The sequence below is a fragment of the Perca fluviatilis genome, chromosome 20 (assembly GCF_010015445.1).
Source record: "Perca fluviatilis chromosome 20, GENO_Pfluv_1.0, whole genome shotgun sequence".
In the NCBI taxonomy this organism is placed as follows: Eukaryota; Metazoa; Chordata; class Actinopteri; order Perciformes; family Percidae; genus Perca; species Perca fluviatilis.
Genome location: NC_053131.1, coordinates 20,970,547 through 20,982,239, shown reverse-complemented (window position 1 = coordinate 20,982,239; position 11,693 = coordinate 20,970,547). Strand labels below are relative to the sequence as shown.

At 38.3% G+C, this 11,693-nt stretch overlaps 2 protein-coding genes across 4 annotated transcripts; both read left to right on the top strand.

Annotated features, from left to right (window-relative positions):
• The first annotated feature begins 644 nt into the window (after positions 1–644).
• Positions 645–5,293, top strand: LOC120548709 (CD209 antigen-like protein B). Its single transcript, XM_039785123.1, has 5 exons — positions 645–792; positions 891–1,262; positions 1,354–1,517; positions 3,740–3,882; positions 4,372–5,293. Exons 1-5 carry the CDS (start codon positions 729–731, stop codon positions 4,514–4,516), a joined length of 888 nt encoding a protein of 295 aa, XP_039641057.1. The 5' UTR covers positions 645–728; the 3' UTR covers positions 4,517–5,293.
• Positions 5,294–8,939: 3,646 nt separating this feature from the next.
• On the top strand, positions 8,940–11,396 carry LOC120548840 (C-type lectin domain family 4 member M-like). Of its 3 annotated transcripts, none has more exons than XM_039785353.1 (6): positions 8,940–9,094; positions 9,332–9,466; positions 10,005–10,226; positions 10,410–10,573; positions 10,895–11,031; positions 11,158–11,396. In XM_039785353.1, exons 1-6 carry the CDS (start codon positions 8,983–8,985, stop codon positions 11,303–11,305), a joined length of 918 nt encoding a protein of 305 aa, XP_039641287.1. In that variant the 5' UTR covers positions 8,940–8,982; the 3' UTR covers positions 11,306–11,396. The 3 variants fall into 3 exon arrangements, with proteins under 3 accessions (XP_039641287.1, XP_039641285.1, XP_039641286.1); XM_039785351.1 differs by having other exon boundaries at positions 8,944–9,094; positions 9,969–10,226; XM_039785352.1 differs by having other exon boundaries at positions 8,945–9,094; positions 9,359–9,466; positions 9,969–10,226.
• Positions 11,397–11,693: the final 297 nt, after the last annotated feature.

Genomic DNA, 11,693 nt, shown 5'->3' with positions numbered 1-11,693 from the left:
TGTGGGCAGCACATGTGAATCAGTATGTATCAGAGTGATTCACTGTAAAGTAATGTAAAGTAAGCTACATTAAATTAACTTCTCATTTTTTGCACCTGTGGGACTTCCGTAAGAATCTTAAATGACAGAGATACAAAAAAAAATACTTTCAGGAGACATTTTCACATACGATATTGAGGGTAAAGGGGTGTGTTTAACCACACACACACACACACACACACACACACACACACACACACACACACACACACACACACACACACACACACACACACACACACACACACACACACAGAAGTATGTGAAACTCAGATTTTAACAATTTCCAGTTTTGACCAAAGAGAAATGACACTAAATACTGAAAACTCACTTTTACACCCCGTTCTCTGATACACAGTACATTACAACCCACTCAGCTGGAACTGCAGTACTTGTCTTTGTCACTGAGTTATCTCTCTCTGATTGAGACCAGGTTTTTTTGACAGATGGAGGTTAACCTTTATACACACACACACACACACACACAATACACACACACACACACACACACACACACACACACACACACACACACACACACACACACACACACACACACACACACACACACACACACACACACACACAGAGTTTTGTAATATTGACAGAGCAGCCACCTCACACAGATAAAAGTGACATGCTAAGGGGATTTCGGAGTAAAAACCTGAAGACCAGACAGATATCCAGACATGATTTTAAATAGAGACAACACTGAAGATGGAAAATCTTCGCAACATAACATAGGAAGCAAAGGTAAGCTTGTATTGTTTGAACTGTCCTCATAATGCTTTTAGAAAACATAAGCCTACTGCATTCACTTCAAGCTAACATCAAAGTGTCTGTTTGTTCAGGATCTATAGGCAGAGTCAGAGTTGGGTCCAGAAGTCTTCCACTGTATCCATTGGTTATCATGTGTTTAGGACTGCTAAACACTATTCTGATGTTAACTGCTATTGTTATTGGGATTAACTGTGAGTACAACGCTCCACACCAAATACCTGCCCAAGCGCTCATCATAGAGGTGAAGCAACTTCACATAATGCAGACTGAAGCAATTAAATCTCAAAAAGAGGCCCAACAAGCATTAGAGAAAGAGCTCAGGAGCCATCAGCAACTTAAACTGCAGTTAGAGCAGAACAAGACCCTCAACGACGGCATTCAGAGGCAGGTTGAGACCCTACAATTTGAGAAAGCAACGCTGCAGTCCGATACATTGGATATTCGTGAGAGGCTATTGCATACATTTTTTTTGCATTTTGGAATCAAACCTTTTCTTCCAAATTGTGACTTTAACTGCTTTTCTTCTTTTAACAGGGGAAAGTTGTGGACGATGCCGGTCAGGATGGGTGTTATTAAACACATCGTGCTACTTCCATTCTTTATCAGCATCCGATTCCTTGAAGAACTGGCAAGACAGCAGGGCGGATTGTATCAGGCGTGGGGCCGATCTGGTTGTGATTGATAACCTGGAGGAGCAGGTAAGTCCAGTATCATGTAGGTGGAAAACGAGACAAAAGAATAGGTAAAGTTACTGAGGTATATGGCCATCTTATTGTATCTGCATATTCTCTATGATTTGTATTTAAGCTTTGGGTAACAAAGAAACCCAGATGAACTTTAGCCTACTTTCAGAAGACACATCTGGAAAAAGCATTATCAATGGGCCCCCAGGATGTTGAGATAAGACCAGTTGGCTTGTAGCCATTGGTCAGATTATCATCCCACCCTAAAGTTATGAAGAATAGATATACCATGTTCAAAGAAAAGGCAGAGTGACTTTTGAGAATCTGGGTAGCTGTCGCTCTCCGAGCTCTGCAGAGCTTGTAATTTGATGCTGATTTCTTTGATGTAAATAAACCTTTATAATCAAGAAACAGTGTCGACGGATTCCTTTCCACACAGCAACGCATCATCGATACTAATTAAACAACATTACTCTTGCTGTTGTAATGTACACAAAATGCCTATTTTACAATAGATATTGTAGTGCAGAAGTTTTCAAACTGAGATGCGCCTCATGGCAGTGTTTAGAAGACAATTTATTGTAGTTTGACACATTAATTTGGCCTGCTTACCAAACACAGTCATTGTTGCAGTTACTGTGGAAACATGGAGGCAATTAAGGTAATTGAAGTACTATAAAGAAGCAATTTCTGAGCATCACAGTCTTAAACTATAGAAGCTAAACCAAAATGTCAGAAATAAGATGAAAAGTTAAACATTTGAGTATGCACATTAGGATGTCCATGTGAAAACACAACTGGTTTAAGTTTTTTTTAAACAATAATTTACATTTTTTCAATACACATTTAGTCATTGTCCAGAGCTTTCAAACACACAGTTATTTGTCAGACTCTGCTTCTCTGTCTTGTGGTGTGCCCCAAGGTTCTGTGCTTGGCCCCCTGCTATTCAGTCTGTATATGCTTCCTCTTGGAAAGATTAAAAACTGAGGTGATGATTTTTGCCCCTGACAACATCACCCCTAAGATTAGGCAGGCCATTGGGGCTCTATCACTCTCTGACTGTAATGTTGTGCGAAATCTGGGTGTAATTTTTGACAAATCTATGTGTTTTAACAGCCATGTGAAATCTGTGGTTCGTGCCTGTTTTTCCGTCTCAGGAACATTGCTAAGAGTAGATCTGTGGTTTCTAAAAGAGAGATGGAGATGCTTGTTCATGCTTTTATTTCCTCTCATTTGGATTATTGCAATGTACTGTACACATGTTTAAACAAATCATCCATGGACAAACTGCAAGTTGTACAGAATGCAGCAGCAAGACTTTTGTCTAACACCAGCAGGAGATCGCACATTACTCCTGTGCTTAAGGCTCTTCACTGGCTACCGATTGGTTTTAGAGTGCATTTTAAAATTTTAACTATTACTTATAGAGCCTTGCATGGCCAAGCTCCCTCTTACATCCATGATCTATTGTACGCACACACTTCTGGTTGCTCTCTGAGGTCCTCAAGTCAAGACCTTTTAACTGTTCCCAGAACGCGTTTTAAAACAAGAGGTGATCGTGCCTTTTCTGTGGTGGCTCCAAGGCTCTGGAACTCTCTCCCTTTAGCCTTGAGAGCCTTGGACTCTGTTGAAACTTTTAGGAAACACCTAAAGACACATCTTTTTAGACAAGCATTAATTAGCCATATGGTTTTGTATTGTATTTTATGTGTTGTTGTTTCTTTTTATTTGTTCTTTCTGTAAAGCACTTTGTGACCCCTCTTGTCTGTGAAAGGTGCTATATAAATAAAGTTGACTTACTTATTTACTTACTTACTTACAGTCTTAGCAGATTTGATATGGTCTTGCTGTCAGAAGAGAAAGACTAATAACACAATCTAAGAGTAAATGCCTTTATCACAACATACTTTGACATGCCATAGCAGGCAAAGCACTTAACAGTGGCTCTGCTCCATATAACAGAGAACCAGTGAGCCAGCATGCACACTAGCAGACGTCTGGAACTGGCTTACTTGAACATGTTGCATCTATAACATCTGTGCTTTTCCTGACATGTAAAATGATCTGCTATTAAAAGGTGTGAGGTGTAGATAATGTTAAGTTGGTATGTAAAAGCCAATGTTGTTTTTAGACGTGTTGCCCTTAACAGGGGCTAATCAGTTGCTAGCTAGGCCTGCACTGCTAATAAATATGGTAAATGTACAATTAAATAACAAATTGTAATTCTGTTTACCTAGGTAAATCTTTTTGAGTACCTACCTAAATCCAATCACATTGGACCGTGGTGGAGCAAGCCAGGGAGCATTTGGATTGGCCTTACGGATATTCAAACAGAGCGCACATGGGTGTGGGTAAATAATGTGACTCAGCAGGATGGAGGGTAAGAGCTTTGAGACACTTTGTAGTGTTGCTGTGTTAAACAAATAACTTGGAATGTTGTGGTATTGATCGTCTTATTAACTCTCAGCAAAAAAGCTTATTAGCTTAATTCCCAAAATTTCAAACTATTCCGTTACTATCGGGTTATTGTAATAATAATAATTTCATAACCAAGAATAATCATAAACCTTGTGAATAATTCCCTGAATAGTTATGAACAATAAGGTATCCATTAAACTACTAGTTCCTGTACATTTAATTAGTACAATTTGAAAGAGATTATCTATGTGATTAAATTCACTTAATTAAAAATGGACAAATCAAATTCTAAATTGGTGACATATTATGGCCTGCAGTGTCAATGTTGACTGATTCAAATCCTTTCATCTGATAATTACCAATAATTTATGCAAATAAAGAGAATACATAAATAAAGATATAAAGATTATTGTTATGATTATTATTAAGTATTACTTGGGCCTTGCTTTAGGTACTGGATAAAAGGGGAGCCCAACAACTTCGGGCCTTCGGGTGAGGACTGTGCAGCACTTATGAACATTAACCCAAGGGCAACATGGTTTGATGGTAACTGCCAGGTAAACAGAGAATGGTTATGTGAAATGGAACCCAACTAGCTGTGGAGAGCATGGTGGTCCGTATCCAGGCTGAGCTTTTAGGCTCCTCAAAGAAGTCGACTCCATATGGTCAAACAAGCTGCCATCATATGAGAAGAGAAGACCCAGTTATTTTCCATATCCGGATATATTGTATGCAAGTTTATTTGGTCTTTAGTAAATACATGGAATATATTAACAACAGTGGTACTTAAATGCAGTTGTGCTTAAGTTGCTAATCGTCTTCTGGTTGTAGCTTCATATTTAAAAAAACAGATATGGGAATGGTTTCGATTGACTCATCTAACTCTCTGCAAGAAAGAAAATTAATGTATTCTCAAATGTATTCCTAAGAGTACTGGACAGCCGTCTTTAAAAAATGCTCCACAGATCCTCAACACTCTGGTATTCCTGGATAGTTTTAATAATGAGACCTCATTAATGGCAATATTAATCTTACAGTTGTACATGTTTTAGTAATGATGCTTTTGGCCAAAGCATTGATGTTTTTCATTATTTCTTGATTCATACAACAGATGTTTTTATTCTTAATTAATGATTATTTTCTAAATTTGTATTTGTCCAATACCTGCAAAACTAATGACATTCAGCCTTACTCAGTTATACTTTGCATTTGGTTTTGCATTCGTTATTCCTGCTAAACATAAGCATGTCAGTACGTGTCTACAAACAGCCTCACAGAGCACATTGGTCTTATTCGGATGTAAAGTTGACATATAAGACGTGTAATAAAAGAGCTCTAGTTCCTCAATAAATAAAGGTTTAGTTCCTAAATTACATTTTTGTGAGTATTTCTTTGGAGCAGTTACACTCATTTTACAGATGTTATAGTGAAAACATATTTCTCTTATATAGAGCTTGAACAATACATGAATAATCTCTCTTTCAAGGCAAGGCAAGGCAGCTGTATTTATATAGCACATTTCAGCAACAGGGCAATTCAAAGTGCTTTACATAAAACATGAAAGAGCAGTTATAAAACAATTTAAAAGACAAGAATACATTTTACAGTGCAGTATATGAATTTAAAGAACTGAGAGATAAATACACAAATAAAGAGCAGATAAAACAGTTAAACATATAAAAGTAGATAAAATAGGTTAATTAAAGAAAGGACCAATATATCAGACATCTCAAGCAGTTCGGTCAATATTTCTGGTTCGTCTCACCAACAATGGGTCCTGATGCTTCACACGGAGGTTTCATTCCCCATAGTTACAGAAGCTTTAGTATACTCTTTCTTTTTGAAAGCAACACTTAGATGTGTGGACAGCATGGGGAATAAATAAGAAATATATGCCGTCTATACTTGATAACATTGGTTACATTTCAGGCTTCCAGATTTACAGTACATAACATGCAACCCATTTGTTTAAATATTTTCCCTACGTGGTTGCCACAACCACCAAAGCAAACTTTGTGAATCTGTTTATTGTTCCATTTGTCTTAAGTGTAAAGTCCATTAAGTTACCTTGTCATAAAATCTTTTAATGGGGTTTTCCAATCTGAACATACTGGTTTTAAACGAGTAATGGCTTTAGCTAATAGCAGGTAACTACAGCACCTAAAACATTAAAGACTTTCAGGAAACAATTTCACATATGAGAGAGGAGAACCAAGGTAAGATAATTAGCTGTATTTACCCATTCTACACCTACACCTGTTTACATTTTCTGAATATCCCTTATTAGACAAATAGTGACCTCCTTATTTCTGCTAATCACAGGTTGAAAAGCCAGTGAGGAATTTGCTCCACACCAAAAAATAGCACAAACGCTTATCATAAAGGTGAAGCAACTTCAGGTAATTAGGAGTGAAGCCAATAAAGCTGTAGAAGAGGCCCAAAACGCATTAGAGAAAGAGCTCAGGAGCCATCAAACCTTTTCACCTTGTTATGACTTTAACTAATTTTCTTGTGTTAACAGTGGAAAGTTGTGGACGATGTCTAACAGAATGTTTTTTATTAAACACATCGTGCTACTACCATGCTAAATCAGGATCCAATCCCTTAAGAGAACTGGCCAGCCAACAGGGCAGACTGTAATAAAAAAGTATATTATTAGCATGGCACCAGCTGATGAAACTGATTATGAAATAGTATTTATTACAAAACAGTGAAAACAAAACAAGCCCACCAAAATCCACCTGGGGATACAACACAACTACCACCCATACAGCCAATGTCACACTTTACAAGGATGAAGTAGCAAAATGTATTTGATTGCTGTGAATTAACTTTTATCATTTGTGCAACTATATTAAAAAGAAATCTCCTGTACAATAATTTTATAATTAAAAGTGTGTGTGTGTGTGTGTGTGTGTGTGTGTGTGTGTGTGTGTGTGTGTGTGTGTGTGTGTGTGTGTGTGTGTGTGTGTGTGTATGTGTGTGTGTGTGTGTGTATGTGTGTATGTATGTGTCCAAACAAGCCTGCCGCAAGGTTGCTGAAAGTGCTGATTAATACTAACCATACTAACTGAGGATATAAGAACACTGCTAAGGAATAAACCTTATGGTACAGTTAGGTCAGTCATGTTTTCAAGTTCAGTTCAGTTTTTATTTTGTCATTGCTACATCATAACAACGAAATATTGTTAGAGCAAAAAACAAACAGACAGGCATATAATTTTAAGCTGTTCACCCGTTTGTCTTATCTATATACTGTATGTCCCCATGAAAAGAATTTACCCATGACTTTGTACCTAATTTAACTCTCCATAAATACCCCTAGAATGACTTTGTAGCCTACCTAAGTTAACTTCCTATAAATCCCTCTAGAAAAACCCCATAAAGTGCTATGTCCATTAAAGTGCATGGTGCAATTGATAAATCGTTGTAGTATTTTTGCAGCAATGTAATGTCCAGGTCACAGGTATTGATGGTGTATGGGCAGAGACATGTCACAAAGGGATGTCCGATGGGGAATGGGGGGGTAGTATGTCCATTAAGCAACCTGACTGCATGGGGGTAAAGACTGTTGGCCAGCCTGCTGGTTTTGGCCCTGATGGACCTATATCTTCTCCCAGAAGGCAGCAGTTGAAAGAGGTGATGGGCTGGATGTAAATGGTCCTGGAGGATGTTCTTCACTCGTTTCATGCAGCGCAAGGTGTACACAGTTGTAATGTCTGGGAGGACGACCCCAATGATCTTTCCTGCAGCTCTCACCACTCTGTGTAGGGCCTCCTTCTCTGCGCTTGTGCAGGCAGCAAACCATACCAGTAACCTGTAGGTCAACACACTCTCCACTGCACAGTGGTAGAAGTCGACTATGAGTCTCTGGGGCAGTTTTGCCCACCTTAGCTTCCTAAGGAAGAAGAGGCACTGTTTGGCCTTCGCTGTGGCAGAGGCGATGGTTTTCCCCCACGACAAATCCTCTGTCACAGTCACACCTAAGAACTTAAAACTAAATGCCACAGCTTAGAACAGGCTGTCCCCAAAAACTACTCCAAGGCCACCTTGAAACCTCTGAGGTAGCTGGGTCCATGGCTGAGACCTTTTATCTTCCAATCACAGTTTTATGAAGGTGTGGAAAGAGCCAGTTGGGAAACTCACATTGGTTGACCTAGTGGCATGGTACAGCCAGCAAACATTTTGTAAGCCAAAGATGAGCCATAAACAGAAACACACCTTCCCCAAAATGAAGGCTTGAAGTGCCAGCATCATGATCCTTTCGTGCAAGATTCACAAGAAAACTTGTGTAACAGGAATCACTCACATCCATGGTACAGACCCATACAGACAGCTGACCCAGGGTGAGTCTGAGTGAGACTGAGGCAGCTGCCCTGCCCAGAAGAAGAGGGTCAGCCTCCAAGATAACGTTATCTTCTGCATTCTGCTTGGAAGTGCTCACAGCAGCCTAATACGATATAGTGTCTGGCTTTTGTTTGCTGTCTAGTGTCTGCAAAAAAAATGTCATTAGCTATTTTATTACGTTTCCTCTTAGTGAAATGTGAAGTGAATTTAAGTTGGGCTTTTATTGTGAAGGATACAAACGGAAGAAGTGAAGATAGATTTATGCTCTGCTGTTGTCAATATGGGAGTTAATAAAAGTGTATTGACTTAGTTCACTCTGGTTAACAGTTGTACAATGCAGTAAAACTTCAGCAAAGAAATACAGAATAATAGGGAAGTATATGCAATCACAGAAGGAAAGAATGTATTATCCGTTTGAATTCTGTATTTCCTATTTATGACTTAGCATCTTTTTAATATGAGAAAGAATACCATAATTATAAGGTTTATCAGTGAATGTGATAATAGCATTATTTTTTGGACTGAATAAAATATTTAAATAAATGTTTAAATCAGAGGTTAAGCTACACAAGCTTCCTTATGACTAATATTTTACCAACTATAATCCTCACATACAAGGAATTAGCATCCAGACCAGGGTCCAAACACACATGCGCCTTATCACTGGTATAAGCAGAAGACAAACAGGTCAATAGGCACTACTTTCACCAGTATAATGGAGAACTCACAGTCAGAACAAAGGGAGGAAATGTCATTTGAACAAAATATCTCTCAAGATTTCAACACGAATGGGCATTCAGGCTCTCACCATCAAACATTTGGACAAGGTACAACTTTAAAATAAAATATTCTGCTGTTTCTAAGCAATGTCCTACTTCTTTTCTTTTTCACACAGACTACATGTAACTTTAGTTCATTCAGTGACTTTGAAATGTATGTAAAACACTGTTAAATATAATTCATAATATATTCTAATGATTTTAACTGTAAAATCATATTCATCAATTTCTCTGTAATCCATTAGAAGTTAAGACAGTCCATGGCAATGCTCTTAATTTTATTAGGAGTGTCTAACTTAAAACTTCATCAAGGTCTGTTTACGGAGAGAGGTGGATCTGCATTTCCACTCCACCGACTGGTTACTCTGGGTCTGCTGAATGCAGTTCTGCTGATAGCTGCTGTTGTCATTGGGATTTACTGTAAGTAGGAGAGTTCACAGAAAACAGCTGATTTTCTGTCCTCTTCTTTAGAATTTGTATTCACAATTGCAGGAATTAATTGCATTCTAAATTTATTTTTTCTAAAGTATGAAAACCTTGTGTCAGTTAAAATGCTGTACAGGTATGTACTAGATCCAGTAGCCATTTTACTTTTCACTGAGACAGATTTGATGTGTGTCTCGATTTGCAATGAATGATTTATTGCATCTAGACACACTTTTAAGCAGCGAATAGATTCATGTGATTTGATTCAGCCCTATTGCAATGCAATACAGTCACAAAATAGAGAAAAAAAATGACCATCATTAGTGTCCAGAGGCCAAAAGTAACATCTTCAAGTAGTAAGAACCACAGTGGTGGACCAACTGACAGACATTACCTCATAGTGTTGCTAGCACGGCAAGAAAACAATCTTGACTTCACACACCAATTTTGCCACAGTTCCTCTTTCTCTTTATTACAACAAGTTTTTATGCCTCAGGTGCCAAAGCCAATTACCTTCTGGATCCTCATTTAGCTGCTACACCCCTCATCATTGAGATGAACTATCTCCGCAACCACAGTGATATCATCAGAGCTAAATTGGAGGCCCAGGCACAATTAGCGAAAGAGCGTGGCAGCCATCGGCAACTAAAGTTGCAAGTGACGCAGACTAAGACCCTCGCTGACTACCTTCAGAGACAGATTGAGACCCTACAGACAGAGAGGACAAATCTGCAGTCTAACAAAACTATCATGGGTAAGACAGACTTCCAACCTGTCTTTGGTGACAAACAGTCCATACTAACCTCCCCCCAAATAGAATACAGGATGTAAACCTGTACAATTTATCCACATACATTGTACAGGTTTACGGATTATATAGAGAAAGAAAACAGCCTATCATAAGAAATGTTTTTTTTCCAATCTCCTGTTGCAACAGAGGAATCATGTGGTAGATGTCTACAAGGATGGAGTCTTCTTAAATCATCCTGCTATTACTTTTCTCACCATGTGTCCAACTCCAAAAAGAATTGGTTGGATAGCAGAGCAAACTGTATTAGTCAAGGAGGCGACCTACTTGTGATCAATAACTTGGAGGAGCAGGTGGGTTTCCATCTCTAAAATAAAAAAAATTGTTCTAGTTTCATTGGAATTTTAGGTCCTATGTGTATAATTTTCTAAGCAAATACTTGTTTCATTTGATGTTTTACAGTCCCATAAAGTCCCATTTTTCATGTCTCTGTTTAGTATAGTATATGGGAGAAAATGTTGGGTTCATGTCTACCCCATTGATCAGTGTAAGAAGCTAAATGGTGGTGGTGGGGGGGGGGGGGTTCCTAGCCTTTAAAGTCTATTTGATCATACAGTACATATATATGACTAAAAACCTGATGTGCAATATCAACTCCTGTGTCTGCTTTGCAGCAACTCATAAGTGACAACTTTCCAAAGCTGAGGAGCAGTGGTTTGTGGTGGCAGAACGGATTTTGGATCGGCCTCACTAAAGTAGTGACAGCGGGAACATGGGTCTGGGTTAACAATGTGACTGAGGTTGAAACAATGTAAGCATCTCACGGACTGTTAACGCTTACTGTACTATTGATTGCTTTAGTTTTGTGACAATATAATCATGACTAACAAATATAGTGGAACTTAATTCTTCTCTGAATGATTTCGATGTCTTCAAGGTACTGGAGACCTGGACAGCCTACCCATGATGGACCTCTGAGTGGGAACTGTGCTGCTTTTAATTACTTTTCCAATGAGAGGCCATGGTATAATGCAAACTGCCTTGCCCTTCTATTGAACTGGATATGTGAGATGGATCTAAGCTAAGCATTAAACCTCTCAAGTGGAAATCACAATAACAGGACAAATCATTTTTGTCAATGCAAAATCTTTCAAATAAACAAACTGCAGCTCCATACATTGGTATCCATGTTGTATGTGTTCATTTTTAGGGTTTACACTTCAGACAGACATCTACAGACTAAAGACATCTGTGTACATAGAGTAGTTGCCAAAATCTCGAGAACACTGGTTACTACGCACATCCGCTCATAACTTTTTGATTCCCTTGTAAGTCCATAACCATAACATAAAAACAGATCTGATATAGCATCATATGTCCAGTCTTATATAAAAGAAAAAGCTTGCCATGTAAATTAAATGAAATAAAATGACAATGCTCTTCAAATTACCAGCACCCCATGTAAATATTTAA

Excerpts from the sequence above, each read along its gene's own strand:
- LOC120548709 (XM_039785123.1), top strand. The coding sequence starts at position 729 with ATGATTTTAAATAGAGACAACACTGAAGATGGAAAATCTTCGCAACAT. Across the intron at positions 793-890 it reads ACATAACATAGGAAGCAAAG|GATCTATAGGCAGAGTCAGA; the intron begins GTAAGCTTGTAT and ends CTGTTTGTTCAG. Across the intron at positions 1,263-1,353 it reads GTCCGATACATTGGATATTC|GGGAAAGTTGTGGACGATGC; the intron begins GTGAGAGGCTAT and ends TTCTTTTAACAG.
- LOC120548840 (XM_039785351.1), top strand. The coding sequence starts at position 8,983 with ATGGAGAACTCACAGTCAGAACAAAGGGAGGAAATGTCATTTGAACAA. Across the intron at positions 10,574-10,894 it reads TCAATAACTTGGAGGAGCAG|CAACTCATAAGTGACAACTT; the intron begins GTGGGTTTCCAT and ends TCTGCTTTGCAG. Across the intron at positions 11,032-11,157 it reads GTGACTGAGGTTGAAACAAT|GTACTGGAGACCTGGACAGC; the intron begins GTAAGCATCTCA and ends GATGTCTTCAAG.